Raw genomic sequence first — 15,661 nt, 5'->3', positions numbered from 1 at the left:
CACTATTATAAGTAAAAAGCATCTAACTACTTAATATAAAGAAAATTGGCCCTACAGCTTTTTAGGTTAGTGTAAATAGCATATCGCTAAGAAATGCTGCTATTGCTAGACCTCACCTCAGCTAAATAAATTGACGCGTTATGTCCCACCAACCAGCTGGCGCTACATAACACACCCACCTATAACGTAATGGTCATGGCCCAATGGTGGCTCGAGGGTGTTTACCGGCCAACACAAACTTTCCAGGAGAGTTCTGTTTAGTTAACTGTGGCGAACTAGTGAATCAAATTGTCGTTTGGACCAGTTTTTTTTCAAAATCAGGTCACAGACGATCGTTTTTCGATTTCGAATGTAGTATGCTGAGCCCTTTAGACTGACTACATCCCATGAGCGAGTGTCACAAAACATTTAAACATTTATCTTACAGCATGTTGCTTGTGAATCAGTTTTTCTCTTAAATATGCAATCGACCCAATATGCAAACCAGTATTTATCAAGCTTCTGAGAATTACTCACAAGAGCACTGCTTAGAATTGACTTAAGAGTTAAAATAATCTTCCCTCAACGCTGTGCTTAACAGTTAGTTATAAAGCATCTCACTGGTCATATAAGTGCAGTGTAGGACTAAACGTTAATGTCAGGCTTAGAGATGATTCACGATCATCTTTTGGGTGACGACATTGGCATGGACCAATCACTGAATAGATTTCCTTATTTAAGAAGATTCTCCAATACATTCACGTTGAATGGTGAAATTCCTAGAAAGAGTTTATATTCAACACACGTGACAATTACAGCTCTTCAAGAGAATACATTACGATATACTCTTTGGAAATAAAAGATAAACACGTTTCCACCGGTTTGTTAAACTGTTTGTTTTTATTTGCTTTACTCAATTATTTTAGGTATAAATCTTTTCTTGCATGTGAAATCACACATACCATTGAGAACAACACAGCATAACAAGAACGAGCAAAAATAATGCAAATCCATTGGAATAGAGCACAACAAGATGACGATCCATAGCAAAACATCACAAAACTCGAATGCGCGCAGCATTAATGACATGTACGAGCCTTTTATATTGCGCACAAAGAAGTTTGTTCATACTTTAAAAAAGTGCCACCCGCAATTACGCCTGGGCAGGGGAATACCGTTTTTGTGTGTGTAATGTGGAATGATACGGTTCCAATGTCCACCACATGTCTCTGTCTCCTCAGCGCCATCACAAGCCCCGGCTGTCCTAAATATCTGGGAGAGTAAGAGTGATTCTTACCTTTAAGAGATTTGATAGATTGGAAGTAGGAGTGTATTTCATGTACTCACATCATTTAAGACTAAAATGGCACTTTGAGAACCTTGATAAATATGGGCCCTGGATGATAATCAGTGAATATCGTTGTGACACATTTTAACATTTATAATGCAAACGTGGTTAATTCAATGTCATAGAAAGCTAAACAAGGTGTTTGAGAAATGTTTATGATGTCTTAAACTGCTTTGGTAGAAAGAAACAGAGCTTGATTTTATTGAGGATGCTTTCTTCTGCTGGCTTGTTATCGGCGCTTGACAACACAATTTATCTGCATCCTTGTGTGCAAGTGCATACAAAGCATTATGAATTACAACATCATAAACGACTTTAGGCAATTTCCTGCACAAATCCAAGCAAATTTCAGCTCTCTACCATTCCTAACTACAGTGTCTGGGTAGTGCAAAACAAAACAACCAATAGTAAAAGAAATTACACATCTAAAAACACGATGCTTGAAAGAAGTAGAGATAATGGAGGAATGTAATACTTATAGTTGATTGGTTGAGTCATTTGTCAATAACCTGACAGACTTAACCCCTGTGCGGACATCAATTAAGTCGGTCAGCATCATTTGCTCTGCTTGAACTAAGTGCTTTGCTAAATGTTTTCATTGTTTCAAAACATTCACATTTTGGAACTCAAACACTATATATGAATTCAAGTGGTTTAAAGCAAACAAATGTGTTTGTTGTAGTTTACAGGCACTTTCTGAACCAAATCATTTTATTGGAATCTGTTTTTTAAGGCTATTACAAAACCTAAGATCAGCATTTTTCAAGACATAAACAACACTGGTCCAGAAGAACATTTTGAATCAGTTTTTTTAATCATGATGGGCTTCTGGACCAGTGTTGTTTATGCCAGTAGGTCAATGGTTCGCTCATGGAGGCCAACTGTCAAGCCAAAGTGTGTTCCTTTCCTGTTTAAAAAAACAGCACATGCTAGTTAGGTTGGACCAGCTTAAACCAGCACAAACCAGCTACCATGCTTCAAAACCTACCTAACCAGCATATGCTGTTTTTTCAACAGGGTTGGTACGATGCCAACCTTGTAGATAGAATCTTGCAGTTTTCCAGATTGTCATGCACACCAAAGCAAAAATATCACTAGGGATACAACTGTTACTGATCCAGAAATATATTTTAATATCCTCTCTATCATGATTAACAGATGACTCGCCCAATCAGCCTCAAATATTTCATTTCCCAATCATGCTGAAACTTTCTGTTTTGAATTACTTGCTAAAGAGTTTGTACATAGTTTGGCATTTGTAGTTCTATTCATCACTTGCTACTGTAACTAACCGTATCTGAGAGATTATTGGGAGGAAAGCAGACATAGTGCACATAACATTCTTCCAGGTAATTGAGCAAATAGCTTTTTTGATGAGACATCGCAATACTCAATATGCCATCAGTAGAATTTGCAATTAAAAAAGCCGGTCAGCTTTTGGTTTTCCTCAGAACTGGACCGGCCTGAAAAGTACTTTGACAACAGTCTACCATTTTACAACACTCCAGGATTATTCTCCATACAGTGGACTTCAATGGACTCCAAAAAGTTGAAGGTCAAAATGACAGTTTCAGTGCAGCTTCAAAGGGCTTTAAACCATACCAGACGATGAATAAGGATCTTATCTAGCGAAACGATCGGTCATTTTCTAAACTAAATATAAATGTATATGCTTTATAAACACAAATGCTCTGTTCTGCGAAGCGCGTTCATGACTTCACAAATTACGTAATTACGTTGAAGAGGTCACGTTGGTAGGGCAGGGCGAAAAAATCCATCTCATCTTCTCCTCAAAGTTCAAAATCGTCAGACATCGCTGTTTTACATTTATCTCCCTTTTTTGTAGACGGCATTAGACCTAGTATATGCACGTTCAAGTGGCTCCTCCCCCTTGAAGTAACGTTTTGTCAACCTCACGATCTGGAATCTGATGAGAAGCTGGAATGATTTTGGACATCTTTAAAGCCAACATACTAAACCTTCCATACTAAACTGATTTTATAGGCACTGTACATGATTCACCAGTTCCCCAAAATACCTCAAATTTACCATTTCATGTATATCTCGACCTGGATTATAAAAAAAAAACAAGGAACTACTTTGTGAAGAGAAAGTGTGACGCCGCGGCGCACTGTGTGCTTGTGTGTGCGCGTGCACTGGATGTGGCAGGTCTGTAATCTCATTAAGGCTGCTCTGATTTATGGAGAGAGCGGTGATACAGGTCAGGGTTACAGAAACCACACCGGACCGACTCTTTCAAGTGGGTCACACACAAGCAGAGGTCAATTGACTACACGCGCATACGCACATATTCAACTTACTGATCATTATGGGCTTTCGAGGAGTTATTAATCACAGTCTTTAACAAGGTGACACTTCTGTTCTGTGTGCTTACCATCACAAAAACACAGGTGTGTGTGTGTGTGGATACACGAATGTGTCCAAGAAAATGAATGCCCCGTCGGAAATGTTATTTTTTAAAAGAATGCTATCAAGAAAAAAGCTTTAATGCAGTTTTAAATGCAGTTCAGAAATGATGGCATCAGGGGCCGGATTCACAAAACATCTTATGAAGAAAATTCCATGTTTTTTTTCTTATAATTTAAGAAAAAAGATTAGGAATGTAATGTATTCTCGAAAAACAAAAGATGACCTGTATCTGTTTATGTGTCTTACCTGGTACTCGCTGGGCCAGAAGGTACTGACGGCTATCTCCACCTGCTGCCACTGTCGACCCTGAGAGCCGGACACGTTCCACGCTGCATTTCCCCGAGATCCGCCGTTCACTCGCACGTACACGTTCAGACTTCCGGGACTGTGTCCATCCCGGCTGTAGAGAAAATAACTGAACTGCAAACAGTGTGTGTCGTTCTCACTCAGAGGACGCAACATGAGCTGAGCCCGCTGCCCTGGACCGTACTGAGAGGAGTTCACCAACAGGTAAGAACCTGAAAACACACAGAAAAAGTGCTTAGTGTAGAAGAAACATCTTGACCCTGAAGGAACCAGTGGCGTGTCATTATAGAAACACAAACAATAAAACATGAGATCAGAATGATCAGCAGTGTCTCAATATCACATTTGAAGGGTACACCACATCATTACAAAGCTGATGTAAATAGGTTTCAAAGGGCCAAAGAGAAAATGCTATGAGTGGGCCGCTACTAAAATAAAGCCTAATAAGCCCAGCGTATCAAAGGGGATGGTAGTTCCCATCCTCACAGGCCCTGAACATTTCACAAACTTATGCCAGCAAAATCCCTAAACAGTTGTTGCAGTTTACAGTTTTGTGTAGTTTGTTCAACCATCTTATTTAATAACCAGCTTCATTCCTGCTTAAGCAGATCTTGAGTCATTGTTATTCTCTTCACACTGTCTTTCTATGTAAATGAGACTTATTATAGCGTGTGTCATATTCACAAGAGTCAGCACTATTTGCCTGGCACGGGTTAACACTGTGCTGTTTTTAACACCTCGTGGTGCTTTTCTTTATTTTTTATGCCAAAGTCGCCTTTACAGACAATTATATTAAATCATAATTCTTTAATGAATAAATCTACTAGTGAGGCATTACATTGCATTTTCGACTACAACTGAAACAAAGCACATTGGAAAATGCTTTATATTCATAGAACTTTAATTGAACTCCTCATCCGTTGGTTCCCAATGGGTCATATTTAATGGATGTGACTAACGACACTTTGCATGGGTTGGAATAAACATCTATAATGTTTCACTGTTGCCTCCTTTTCTAGTAAACACGGCATCAGAAGTTCATCAAATAAAGATCAAGCCACAGAAAACTGAACGTATATTTAGTAAAAGTGCAGTATGTGATTCTAAAACACTGCAGACAAGAGAATGGAGAGTATGCTATCTCTGGGCACAATTGAGTCTTAGTGAATTCCCCCAGTGGTGTTGTTTCAAGGCAACTATGTGGCGCTAAAAAAATGTAAATCAATAAATAAATCCATTTTATTATAATAGATGGCATGCAGCTAGGAGGACCACACATGAGTCACCCTTACATCATACTGAGTCAAGCGAGGTGCTGGAGCTATGCTTCCCACGTTTAGATGCAGTGACTATAAGTGATAGCTGTGATGTAGGGGCAGGGCAGAGTGCACTGTGGGTAATGTAGTTTAAGGCTGGTGTAATGAGTGTGCTGAGGATGGCAGTGCTGCTTGGGTACTTCCCCATCATTAATCACGCTGACACCGTTATTAAACCGCTAATGTCTGCCACCAGGGTATGACACACACACACATAACACTCAATCACATACAGCAGGGCACATTTAAAAAACAAATAGCTGCCAACACCCGTTACAAATTAAAGAACCCATAAACAAACCAATTGCTGCACCACCATTATCACACACCTACACACATCTTAGCACTGAGTGCTAAGTTGAGTGCTTTGTGCCAGGAGAAGTCATATTAATTATTCTTTGTCGTGAGAACATTATCTTGTGCCCTTCATTTATTTTCCTGTTTTTCACTGTTTCTGGAGAGTGATGCTTGTTTGTGTAAATGCCTAACCCTCAACATCAGCCACAGTAACAGTTCTACTATTAACAAACTATTAAAGTTGCTCAATAGCCTTTTAAACATAGTAGATTGTAGAAACCAACATACAAATCTAGTATTGAATGTATCATATTTAATATTAAACTTGTTGTCGCCTTTTCATAACAAGGAACAATAACATAAAAGCAAAAATATCTGGCACTGACAGATAGTTGGCAAATAGACTAGATCTTCTTCTGCTTGTGAAATAACAGATCCTCTCTATGCTCTCCGTTTGAGTCATTCCATACTTGCAGATCCTTTAAGGTCTCCAAGAGAGGAGAAGTGTCCAAGTCACATCATATTACCACTGGGGTGCCTCAGGGCCCAGTACATGGTCCCCTCTATTTCTTCATATACTGTAAATCATTTCATAAAAGTGACCCACAACTCACCACAGCAATATAAACAACACTGACACCCATTAGAAGAACCAGGAATCCAAGCCACGGCGGCCTATCTGATTCTCTATGAGCGAAGAGGGTTCCAAATTCAAAGTTTTGACTGAACAAGCATCCTCCTACTTCAACACACTCCTCCAGTTCACTGTGAGTTGTGTCTGGTGTTCCCATCAGGTATAGAATAAATTTGTTCAATTAATATTTCATGTTCACTTTATAGAAAAAACCCTGCCTGAATCAGACAGTTGTGTTGACCCCACCTCCCCACACAACATCTCCACTTCCCGTCACGCATCCCTGCCTCCCGTTTGCCATTCTCTCCACCGCACTGCGTCTTTTCATGCCTACTTTCTGCTGTTTTCAAAAATGTGCTGTAATTTTCATGATTAAGCTTTGTACTCTGTGTTGTTATTTTGTTAAAGCAAAATAACGCTTTCCAATATTCATAACAGGTGGCGGTCATAATGGTAATTCTGAGTCTCTCTCTTTTTTAATCATTTTTGCAATGCATAAAAATAAACCCAAAGCAGTTGTACAGTAACATCTGTTAGGAGCAGCACTGCTTAACCGAACTAATTTATCAATAATTCAACAATTTCCCAAAGAGACCCAATGAGCCATAGCACAAGTAGGCCTACAGACAAATGGGTTTAAAAAAGGAATCAAGATTTGCTTCACCCGTATACAAAATAAAATATTTAGAATGAATTTGGCGAATATATCCGCTTCTTGGCCGTGTAATGTCTGAAACATTTCTGTCACTTTGGTGCTTGCCGGAAAACACTTCAAAACAACAACAACCTGTTGAAGAAAGTCTGTAGCTCCATCCCCCAGAAGAGAAAACGGTCCCGACTGTCAGGTTAGGATGCGTGAGCGCTCACGTAGAACAGAGCACAAAGGATGAAAATCAAAAGTCCATCTGACAGTCTTTATGCAGATCAGGACTTGAATGCACATCAGCGGCTGCGCTTAAATCGCTATGACAGTCCCAAATGAAAGAGTGCTTTCCTGCAAGCACTGACACTTTGAAATAAACGGCCAATTTCAGCACCTTTGAATGCAGAAAGATAAAATGGTGCTTTGTGTTTGTGTTGGGTTATAATTGGTTGGGTGTTGCATGTTGCTGGGATCAGCAGGTTCAGCGAGCTCTGCTCCGAGCAAACAATAGTGTTTAAAGCTCATGTTATGTGGATGTCTTCAATAATTTCACACCCAAACATCATCCCACCTCGAGGATAGGTTCACCAAACACCAGAATATAACATTTGTATGTCAAACATTCTTTGTCTTTTTATGTCCACAATATCTGAACCTATATACAGTATACTTACATGCTAATAAAAAAATGCCAATGTCTTTATAATTGTGATCTTCACTCATCAATAAAACTTAACATACTTTAAAGCGATCAATAATAACAATGTCTAGACTAGACCTAACAAGCACCTCAACATCCGATCCCGGATCTCCTCGCACCCGCAGCCCATGTTCCTGTAATCACATCTGAGCATCCTGGAGGCTTGGGCTCGATTTCTCACAACGTATACATTTTTCTCCCCTTCCTCCTTTGGGCACATGTACGAGCCTGCCTCCTCTCAGCTGAAGGGTGTGAGCGCCAGGGACCATGAACCAAATTAAAGTTCCTCACACGCTTGCTTTTTGGAGCCCATTTTCAGGCCCTGACAGGTGGCAGAGGAGAGAAGAGAGGTCAGGCCACTGGAAGACGGCTGGAAATCTCAGACATCGTTCTGTTAATTATTTATCTACGCAACTTACAACCGTGTACAATATGACGGCCTATACACATTTACTTTAGAGTGCTATGAATACTACGCTCCAATTATAGATTTATATACACCAGACGAAAAATGGCACCATCGCCATATTAATATATTCATTTGAACTGATATATTTATAAAACTATGATATAATAATACTATTTTAAGTATAAGCAGACGAAAAATGGCACCATCGCCAGCCCTGCTTAGAACAAAAACGTACAGTTTGTTCTAAATGTAGATGTGTGATTTAGCTTTGCTCTCAGTGTATGAATAGACTTAATGTCAACACCATTAGCCTCTCAACATATGTGACCTAAAAAGAAGCATTAATACCACAAGACAGCCATCAAATCAAAAGAAACTTCCATTTGGCAACAACCCGTATATTAGTTCGCAAGAGAAAGAGCGAGTGGGTGGGTGAGCGAGTGAGAGGAACGCAAGAAAAAAGAGCGAGAGAGAACCCAAACTGAGTTGAAAATTGTCAGTGCAGAAATATTTTCCATAAATGAATAAACGCTGATAAGACTCCATCTTTCTCCCATGTGCCCCGGCCAAGGACGAGAGAACATACATTAGGAGATTAGGAGCAGTGCTGCATTTCCATCCTCCCGCTGGGAGCGAGACCCACGGCCACAGCGCATGATCTTATCAAAGTCACAGCCCAGACGAGGCCAGTTTTCCTCCGCTGTTTCTCAAAATAAAATAAAAAAGCATAATGTCTGCCAATGTAATAGGGCTCACATCAATGGATGACCCCAAATGCAATCAATAATTTGTATGGTCAGTATTTTAAAGATAAAGTGGCATCCACTCTCATCACATATTTTTTTTTAGTAACTCCGTTGCAGTTCACTAAATGATCGAGTCTGAAGCGCGTGTAATTCGTAGAATTTCTTAATGATGGTTTTAATATTTTGGAGCACCTAACCCCACCTGAAACCTAACCATTTCTCAACTATATAAAACACAACACGCGGAGAAAAGTACAGTCAGAGGTTACAATGGCAAATTGGAAAATATATTGACTGCTATTGGTTGGACAAAGACATGCGAAGAGATGTGATATAAAAGCTTTGAATGAGACAAAACATGTTTCGTTTACTAAAACTCAAATCAAATATTGACCTACAAATTGAAAAAAAACAATATATAAACAAAAACTAAGATAAAAATTTATTCAACTTAAATTGCAACAAAAAATTAAGCAATACATTATAAAACATCAAAAACATATACCAAAATTGCTAGAACTTTAAGTAAAATGAACATGAAAACAACACATCTAAAAATAAAAGCTAAATAAAGCTCAATTCAAAACTGTACTAACTCTAATAGCGTGATTTTCATTTTGTGTAATTATTATTATTTACCCCACTGGGTTTTGCAAATATCTAGCCAATCCAAAACGTTGTATGCTTTAAATGATTAAATACTGTGTTGTCAGTTTCTTGAAGTACAGCATATTTGGACATTAGAGGTTTCGGTCGGACAGCGAGGATATGCAGTCTATGTTTACACTTGACATCCTAAGATCATGCTGGATATGGACAGAAGAAACAGTATCAATGTTGTGATGAAACGTTTAATTGTAGCTCATTGTAGCTGTCCTCTCTGGAGCTTGGAGGCCATGCAGGTTTTGGCATTTACGGAGCTGCGGGCCGCTCAGAGGAACTGGAGACGCGTGAGAAAAGGAGACGGGTGATGGCGGTGAAGCCAAACGCTCATTAATATGCACAGGCAAACAATCACAGATCTCTTTCTAAACCACTGGATCGTGATGTCTCTGAACTCAAAGCACAACGGACAAAACTCTCACATCTGGGCACCGATGCAGCAAGTGTCTCAGAGGAAAATGCTGATCTAGGATCAGCCTTCAGCTGTTCACACAATTCTGTTCTGTGGGATGCGAATGGGATGAAATGCATGTCTTTTGAGCTCTGTTGTTTACATCTCTTTTGACAAGGTCTTTTTCATGAAGTTCTAAAGGAAAGTGTGTATTTTACACTGTGAAGCTTTTTAACAGTTTCACCTCTTCGCTTTTTTGATGTTTAGTTTCATAGTCCTTAGAGTTTGGCGTGTGAAATAAAAGTATTTTATAAAATCTTCTGTGTAGTCTTAATTAAAACGAGGTTGTGAACATGATTGAAAAAAACAAAGATTGTTGTTTAAAGTAACCCGGCATGTCACACTCGAGAACATTTCAAAGTATTAAACTAGTCTGGCACATGGCTGAAAACAATTGGATGTCCATATGATGTATCCTTTAACTTTCTGTGCTTATTAACACTGAAAATCATCCTATTATTTTATGTGGAGGCGTCACAGCAATGCAGGCTTCAACCAACATGGAAATGTTCCACAGAAACAAACAACATTAAAGTTGAATTAATAGAAGGCGACTTTTCCTTACAAACTTAACACAGCTTATTCGCTTTTTAAATCATTCCTGTGAGGTTGTCTATAATGCATTCATTGATATTGTGTTGTTTGTACATTTTGTTGGGTTCCTCTGTCGTATGTTGATCCTTTTCCTTCATCTTTGTCTGTATTTCGATACAGGATTGTCTATTTTAGGTCTTTGTGACTCTGAAAGGTGCTTGAGCGAGATCATTATTAGTATTACTATTATTTGTTCATGAGGAAAACGTTTTTGTCCCAAGACAAATTTTAAGGTCCAGAGCATGAAATGTAGCGGCATCTAGTGGTGAGGTTGCGAATTGCAATCCATCGGCTCACTCCATTTCCAAGCACTACGGTGGGTGACACAGGACTAAGATGTCGTCACGTTTTTGCTTTTTGTCGACGGAGATAACGTATTTACTAAATGTGCTACGCGGAGCAGTTTGTCCGTTTAGGGCTACTGTAGAAACAACACGGTGAATTCCATGCAACGATCGAAATAGCTCATTCTAATAAAAACAAAGGTCTTTATACACCTCTGAAGACATGGTTGGGGATATTATATTGCATTTCTGTCCATAGATTCTCCTTAATATTAAACCTTTAATTCAAATTAGATTTCTATTTAATCGCATTAGCCCCAGTGACAAAATACATATAGATGAATATGAAATATTTAAGCCAAGAGGCTGTACAAAACTGCGTGCTTTGTTGTACATGTTTGTTTATAAATGAGTAATAAGACATTTACAGCACACGAGTGGTTTGAAGCCAATGCTGCACTTTGATATTCATGTTGATTAATAATTGAGCAGCTCATATAAGATCCCTGAAGTATTAAAAGGGTTTTTGTTTTATCTTATCTGGTGTAAATGTGTTTAAGCAGGATTAGCCTGATCCACGCATAGTTTATTCATGTTTACTTTACAAAGTGAATTAAAAAAACTCAATAAAACTATTTGCAAACTTTTGAAAATAAATGTTCTGGAGCAAGTGTCAAATACTCTACAACACCACTGATGTAAGTGAAACGTGTCGATTGAGTGCATCCAAGGACATCAGTGTGTCATAAGTCATAAGCCTTATGATGCTCGACTGCCACAAATCAATAGAGCATTACCAGCCGAGAGCCAACTGTGAGACCAGTGTGCTGTCTGTCTGTCTCTTTCTCTCAGTTTGTCTGTCTGCATCTCTCTCTCTGTCCATATGTCTGTCTATCTGTCCTGAGGGATCTCGAGTAGTGTTTTAGCCGGTGACTGTAACTAGATAAAGTTTTTCTCGGACACTTTCTCTGGACACCCACGATACTTATCTTCCGAGAGGTGAGATAGTGTGGCGAGTGAAAAACTGTAGGAACACATGAAGTTAAAAAGGCCAAATTCATAATATCTGTCAAATTGATATTGGCGAAACACTCAAGATTTTCTTCTGAGCTGCAAAGAACTGATAACATCTAGATATAAGATTCGATTGTGTAAATATTTATAGAGATCGTTCAAAAGTTAAAATTCTGACATCCTTCACTTACACTCATGTCAATCCTGTAAGGCTGTAAGAATACACATTTTTGTATGTTGGGAAAAAGTCCTGAGTCATCCTTTATCAGTTCAAACCTTATTTGAGAGAGGAGGAGAAGCAGCTGAATATGAACCGAGAGACAGGTGAACCGGTAGAAGGAAAAATGCACGAAAATCTTCAGCTTTTAGCTGACGGAACCCGTCTCTCTGCAGATGAGGGTACTGTACCGCGCTGAATAAACACCTCGAATACATTACCAGCTGAAAACCTCAAGACTGAGCCATGCATTCAGCATCAACACCACCTCACACGAGCAACACCACAACCCTGCGGCAAACATATATAATCCCATCCGAGTATTAATGAGAAATATCACTTCGTGAAAAGAAGCGTAATGCACGTGATGGCCTCATTCAGCCTTTGGGCAAAAGATGTGATTAATATACTTCAAAACACGGATCCATGCATATTGATTGATTGAAGCTTGTGTTATATGATCTGTTCATAAGTGTTGGTGTGCATATATGTGTAAACACCTGAAAAGGCTAAATATGATGGCGTACTTTAGAAAAGTTCTACAGTAGGTGTGATTATCCCGCGCAATCGACGTTCTTTACAAACAGACTATTGTGTAAGACAACAAGAGCGCTCGCTCAATATTAAAAGAACAATGCGCATGAAAACAAAAGACACGCTGTAGGCGAGATAAAATTAAACTAAAACAAAGCCACTTCAGATTGAGTGAGAACACTGTAATTATAGATGACATACACCAGCTCTCGCGCATATCACACTATCATAAAATCTCTCTCTCTCTCAGGACACACATACAAATTAAACTCAGCCCACAGCCAATTGAACAGATCTTGTCTCTTTTCTCTCTATCTGTTCGTTTGGGCTCATTTGATGTCTGAGTTTGACCTCTGCTAAATGCATTATGGGTAAACGGCGGCAGAGGAAGCGGCGTTTAGATAAATGCTCAGAGACTGATGGAAAAGAGATGCTATCAGAGGATGAATTTGGACTGAAGTGAATGAAACAGTGAGTAACCTCTTCCAGTCCGGACCGGACTGTTTGAGTCTCAAACCAGCCCGCGATAACACGCCATGCGTCACCGAGAGACAGAACGACGTGCGAGGGAGACGGATGAGAATAGATTCTGTGACTCTTTCCACCATATTATTCATTTCATTATTTATGATTAATAATGTGAATTATATTATAATAATTAACGCGTATAAGTATTTATTTATTATTTTACTTCGTCATGTCTCAACTATATACACTGTCGATTTTAACACTCTGTGGTGTAATAATATGAATACAAAACAATGAGTGGATAAAAATTGTGTTAAACAACAACAACAACAACAAAAACGAGTTGGAAGACATTTTAAATTGTATCGACTTGTTTGTTTGGCACTAATTTATCTTTAAAGTTTCAAGTCCAAGATTGTATTGGTTTTCAGATTGGGTCAGTAGGGGGCGCAGTAGCTCTTACTCTCTCACCGCAGTCGTCAGCTGGTGTGACGGTTGGTTGAAGGAATGACTGAATGCTAATGTAACATTTAAAAGCCCCAGTGAATAAAAGAGGAGCCGGATTAACAGCCGGATCGGTTGAACCCCACGGGACTGCCGTCCAACGGGACCACCAACCACCTGTGTACTTTTAAAACGACTGAATCTCCTCTCCCATTGGCCACTCGAGTAACCTGGCAGCCAATCAGAAAACTTAATGTTAAAAAACTGTTTAGACTTCATGTCTGGAAATAAATGAATATCACACTCAGGAACTGTCTGAAGCCTCGGAGAGCGTTAGCGTTGAACAAATGAAGCCGGAAGAAATATGAAATCTATCAGGTGCATTACATGTGTTGTTCAACGCACAGATCTGTGAATCACCTTTACCTTTTGCTTGACCTACAAGCTATGAGAGACATGATTCCACGTATAAGTATGAACAGCTTTATTTGTCACGTAATATTCATGGGAATGAAAGAAATGCTGTGCATTATTTCTGTTAGATGACACGTGCTGATTGTTTTCTAATGCAGCGGCATTCATACATATTTAGTTATTTAGACTCCAAATACACTGTGTTTTTTCCCTTCATCAAAATAGCGGTTACATTTCAGGATTACATTACGGCGATCTCTCTCTGAGGACCTTTTGAATCAAAGTGCTGCTTTGAGAATCTTGAGCACTTGAAAGCAAAGCAGTTATTCAGTGTTTGTCCATAACAAAGAGAAATGTGTGTGTGTTGTGCGGTCAGACAGCTGAGGGACGGACGCCTAACGGTCGCTCCTTACACAGACTACAATAGATTCAACAGCACGCCTCTCACAGCCTGTGTGCGTGTGTGTGTGTGTGTGTGTGTGTGTGTGTGTGTGTGTTGTATGTATTGTGTGTGTACGTGTCAGCTGTTGCTTGACTCTCAGGGGATTTGGGGGCTGTTGGAGTTTGAAACACACAGACGTTGCTGCTTTCCTCCCTACGAGCATTTCACATTGACTTAATGGATTTTGTATGGAGGTACTGTAATAACATTGTCTATCTCGTAATGCTACCGCAATTTACTTTCGTTCGACCCAACCCCATATCGGTTTTGAACAGAACAATAATCCCAGAGCCATCGAGAGAGAGAGATTTGCGTCAAATCCGTTGACGCCAATGGAGAGTTATTTCAAAGCAATTGCAGTTCATGGAGGCTCTCAATGGTTCCCGGAAGTTACTACAATGTAAAAAATGTTTTGTTCAACTTAAACTAATTAAGTTAACTAATATTTCTTTAATTTTGAACCAACAAAAACAACAAATATATTTAGTTGACACATGGAGCTGCGGCTAAACAGGTCAACTGAGGTAAACTTTTAACCAATTTAAAGACGTACGCCATTTAATGAATAAAACAATTGAATTAAGAAAGCATTTAAAGAGAAAACATAACTTGAATGCATCCGTGACATGAGGACATTTGTAACTTCTGTTGGCGCAGCTCTCTCTCTAAATGGCTCTGAATCGTTTGATTTATATTTGGTGTGAAAGCCATTCTTTCGACCTTTTTTACAAATGTTACAGTAAAAAATGTACATCAATTTTTGAAATTCTCTTTGGGTTGACATGGAAAGAATTTCTGCCATGAAAATTATCATTTTCACAATATTCAGTTTACTAAATGTATAGTTTCCCTAGCAACAATGTTTTACCATAGATTAATAACTACACGTATTTTATTTATTTAATATTTGATTCTATTCAAAGAGGTCTTCAGTTTTACATTTTGCAGACGGTCGGAGAGGACAGTTCGAGCACTTGAGCATTTTTTTTGTTTGTCGTGCGACTGAAAAACAATTCGACTCTGTCCAGAGAAGAGCAACAATCTTCTGCTATTATTTCAGTCCATTCATTCTGCTTTCTGTCCTGTCGCTGTGAGATTTATTTTGGCACGCTCACTCATATCTCCCTCTGTCTCATTCCAGCTCAATGGGGTGTAAAATCTGTACTGTATGTCTCTGTGATGCGATGTGGTTTTAGAGAACTACACTCTTACAAATAAAGGTGCTTAAAAGGTTCTTCACAGCGATACCGTAGAAGAACCATTCATTCAACGGTTCTTTACAGAATCATCTCTTTCCTACATTTTTATAATCTAAAGAACCTTTTTTC

General features: G+C 39.0%; 1 protein-coding gene across 1 annotated transcript in view; it reads right to left on the bottom strand.

The window, feature by feature from the left end:
* Positions 1–15,661, bottom strand: part of ptprua (protein tyrosine phosphatase receptor type Ua) — a gene marked incomplete at its 5' end in the record, with an annotated part of 184,481 nt that overhangs the window by 100,283 nt on the left and 68,537 nt on the right. The window contains one exon of the mRNA XM_079485390.1: positions 4,004–4,275. Coding sequence (XP_079341516.1) covers positions 4,004–4,275 — 272 coding nt within the window. The remainder of the gene's footprint in view (positions 1–4,003; positions 4,276–15,661) is intronic.

This window comes from Barbatula barbatula, assembly GCF_947034865.1.
Source record: "Barbatula barbatula genome assembly, chromosome: 21".
Classification (NCBI taxonomy): Eukaryota; Metazoa; Chordata; class Actinopteri; order Cypriniformes; family Nemacheilidae; genus Barbatula; species Barbatula barbatula.
Note: the sequence above shows the minus strand (reverse complement) of the source record. Positions and strands in the feature narration are given on the sequence as shown.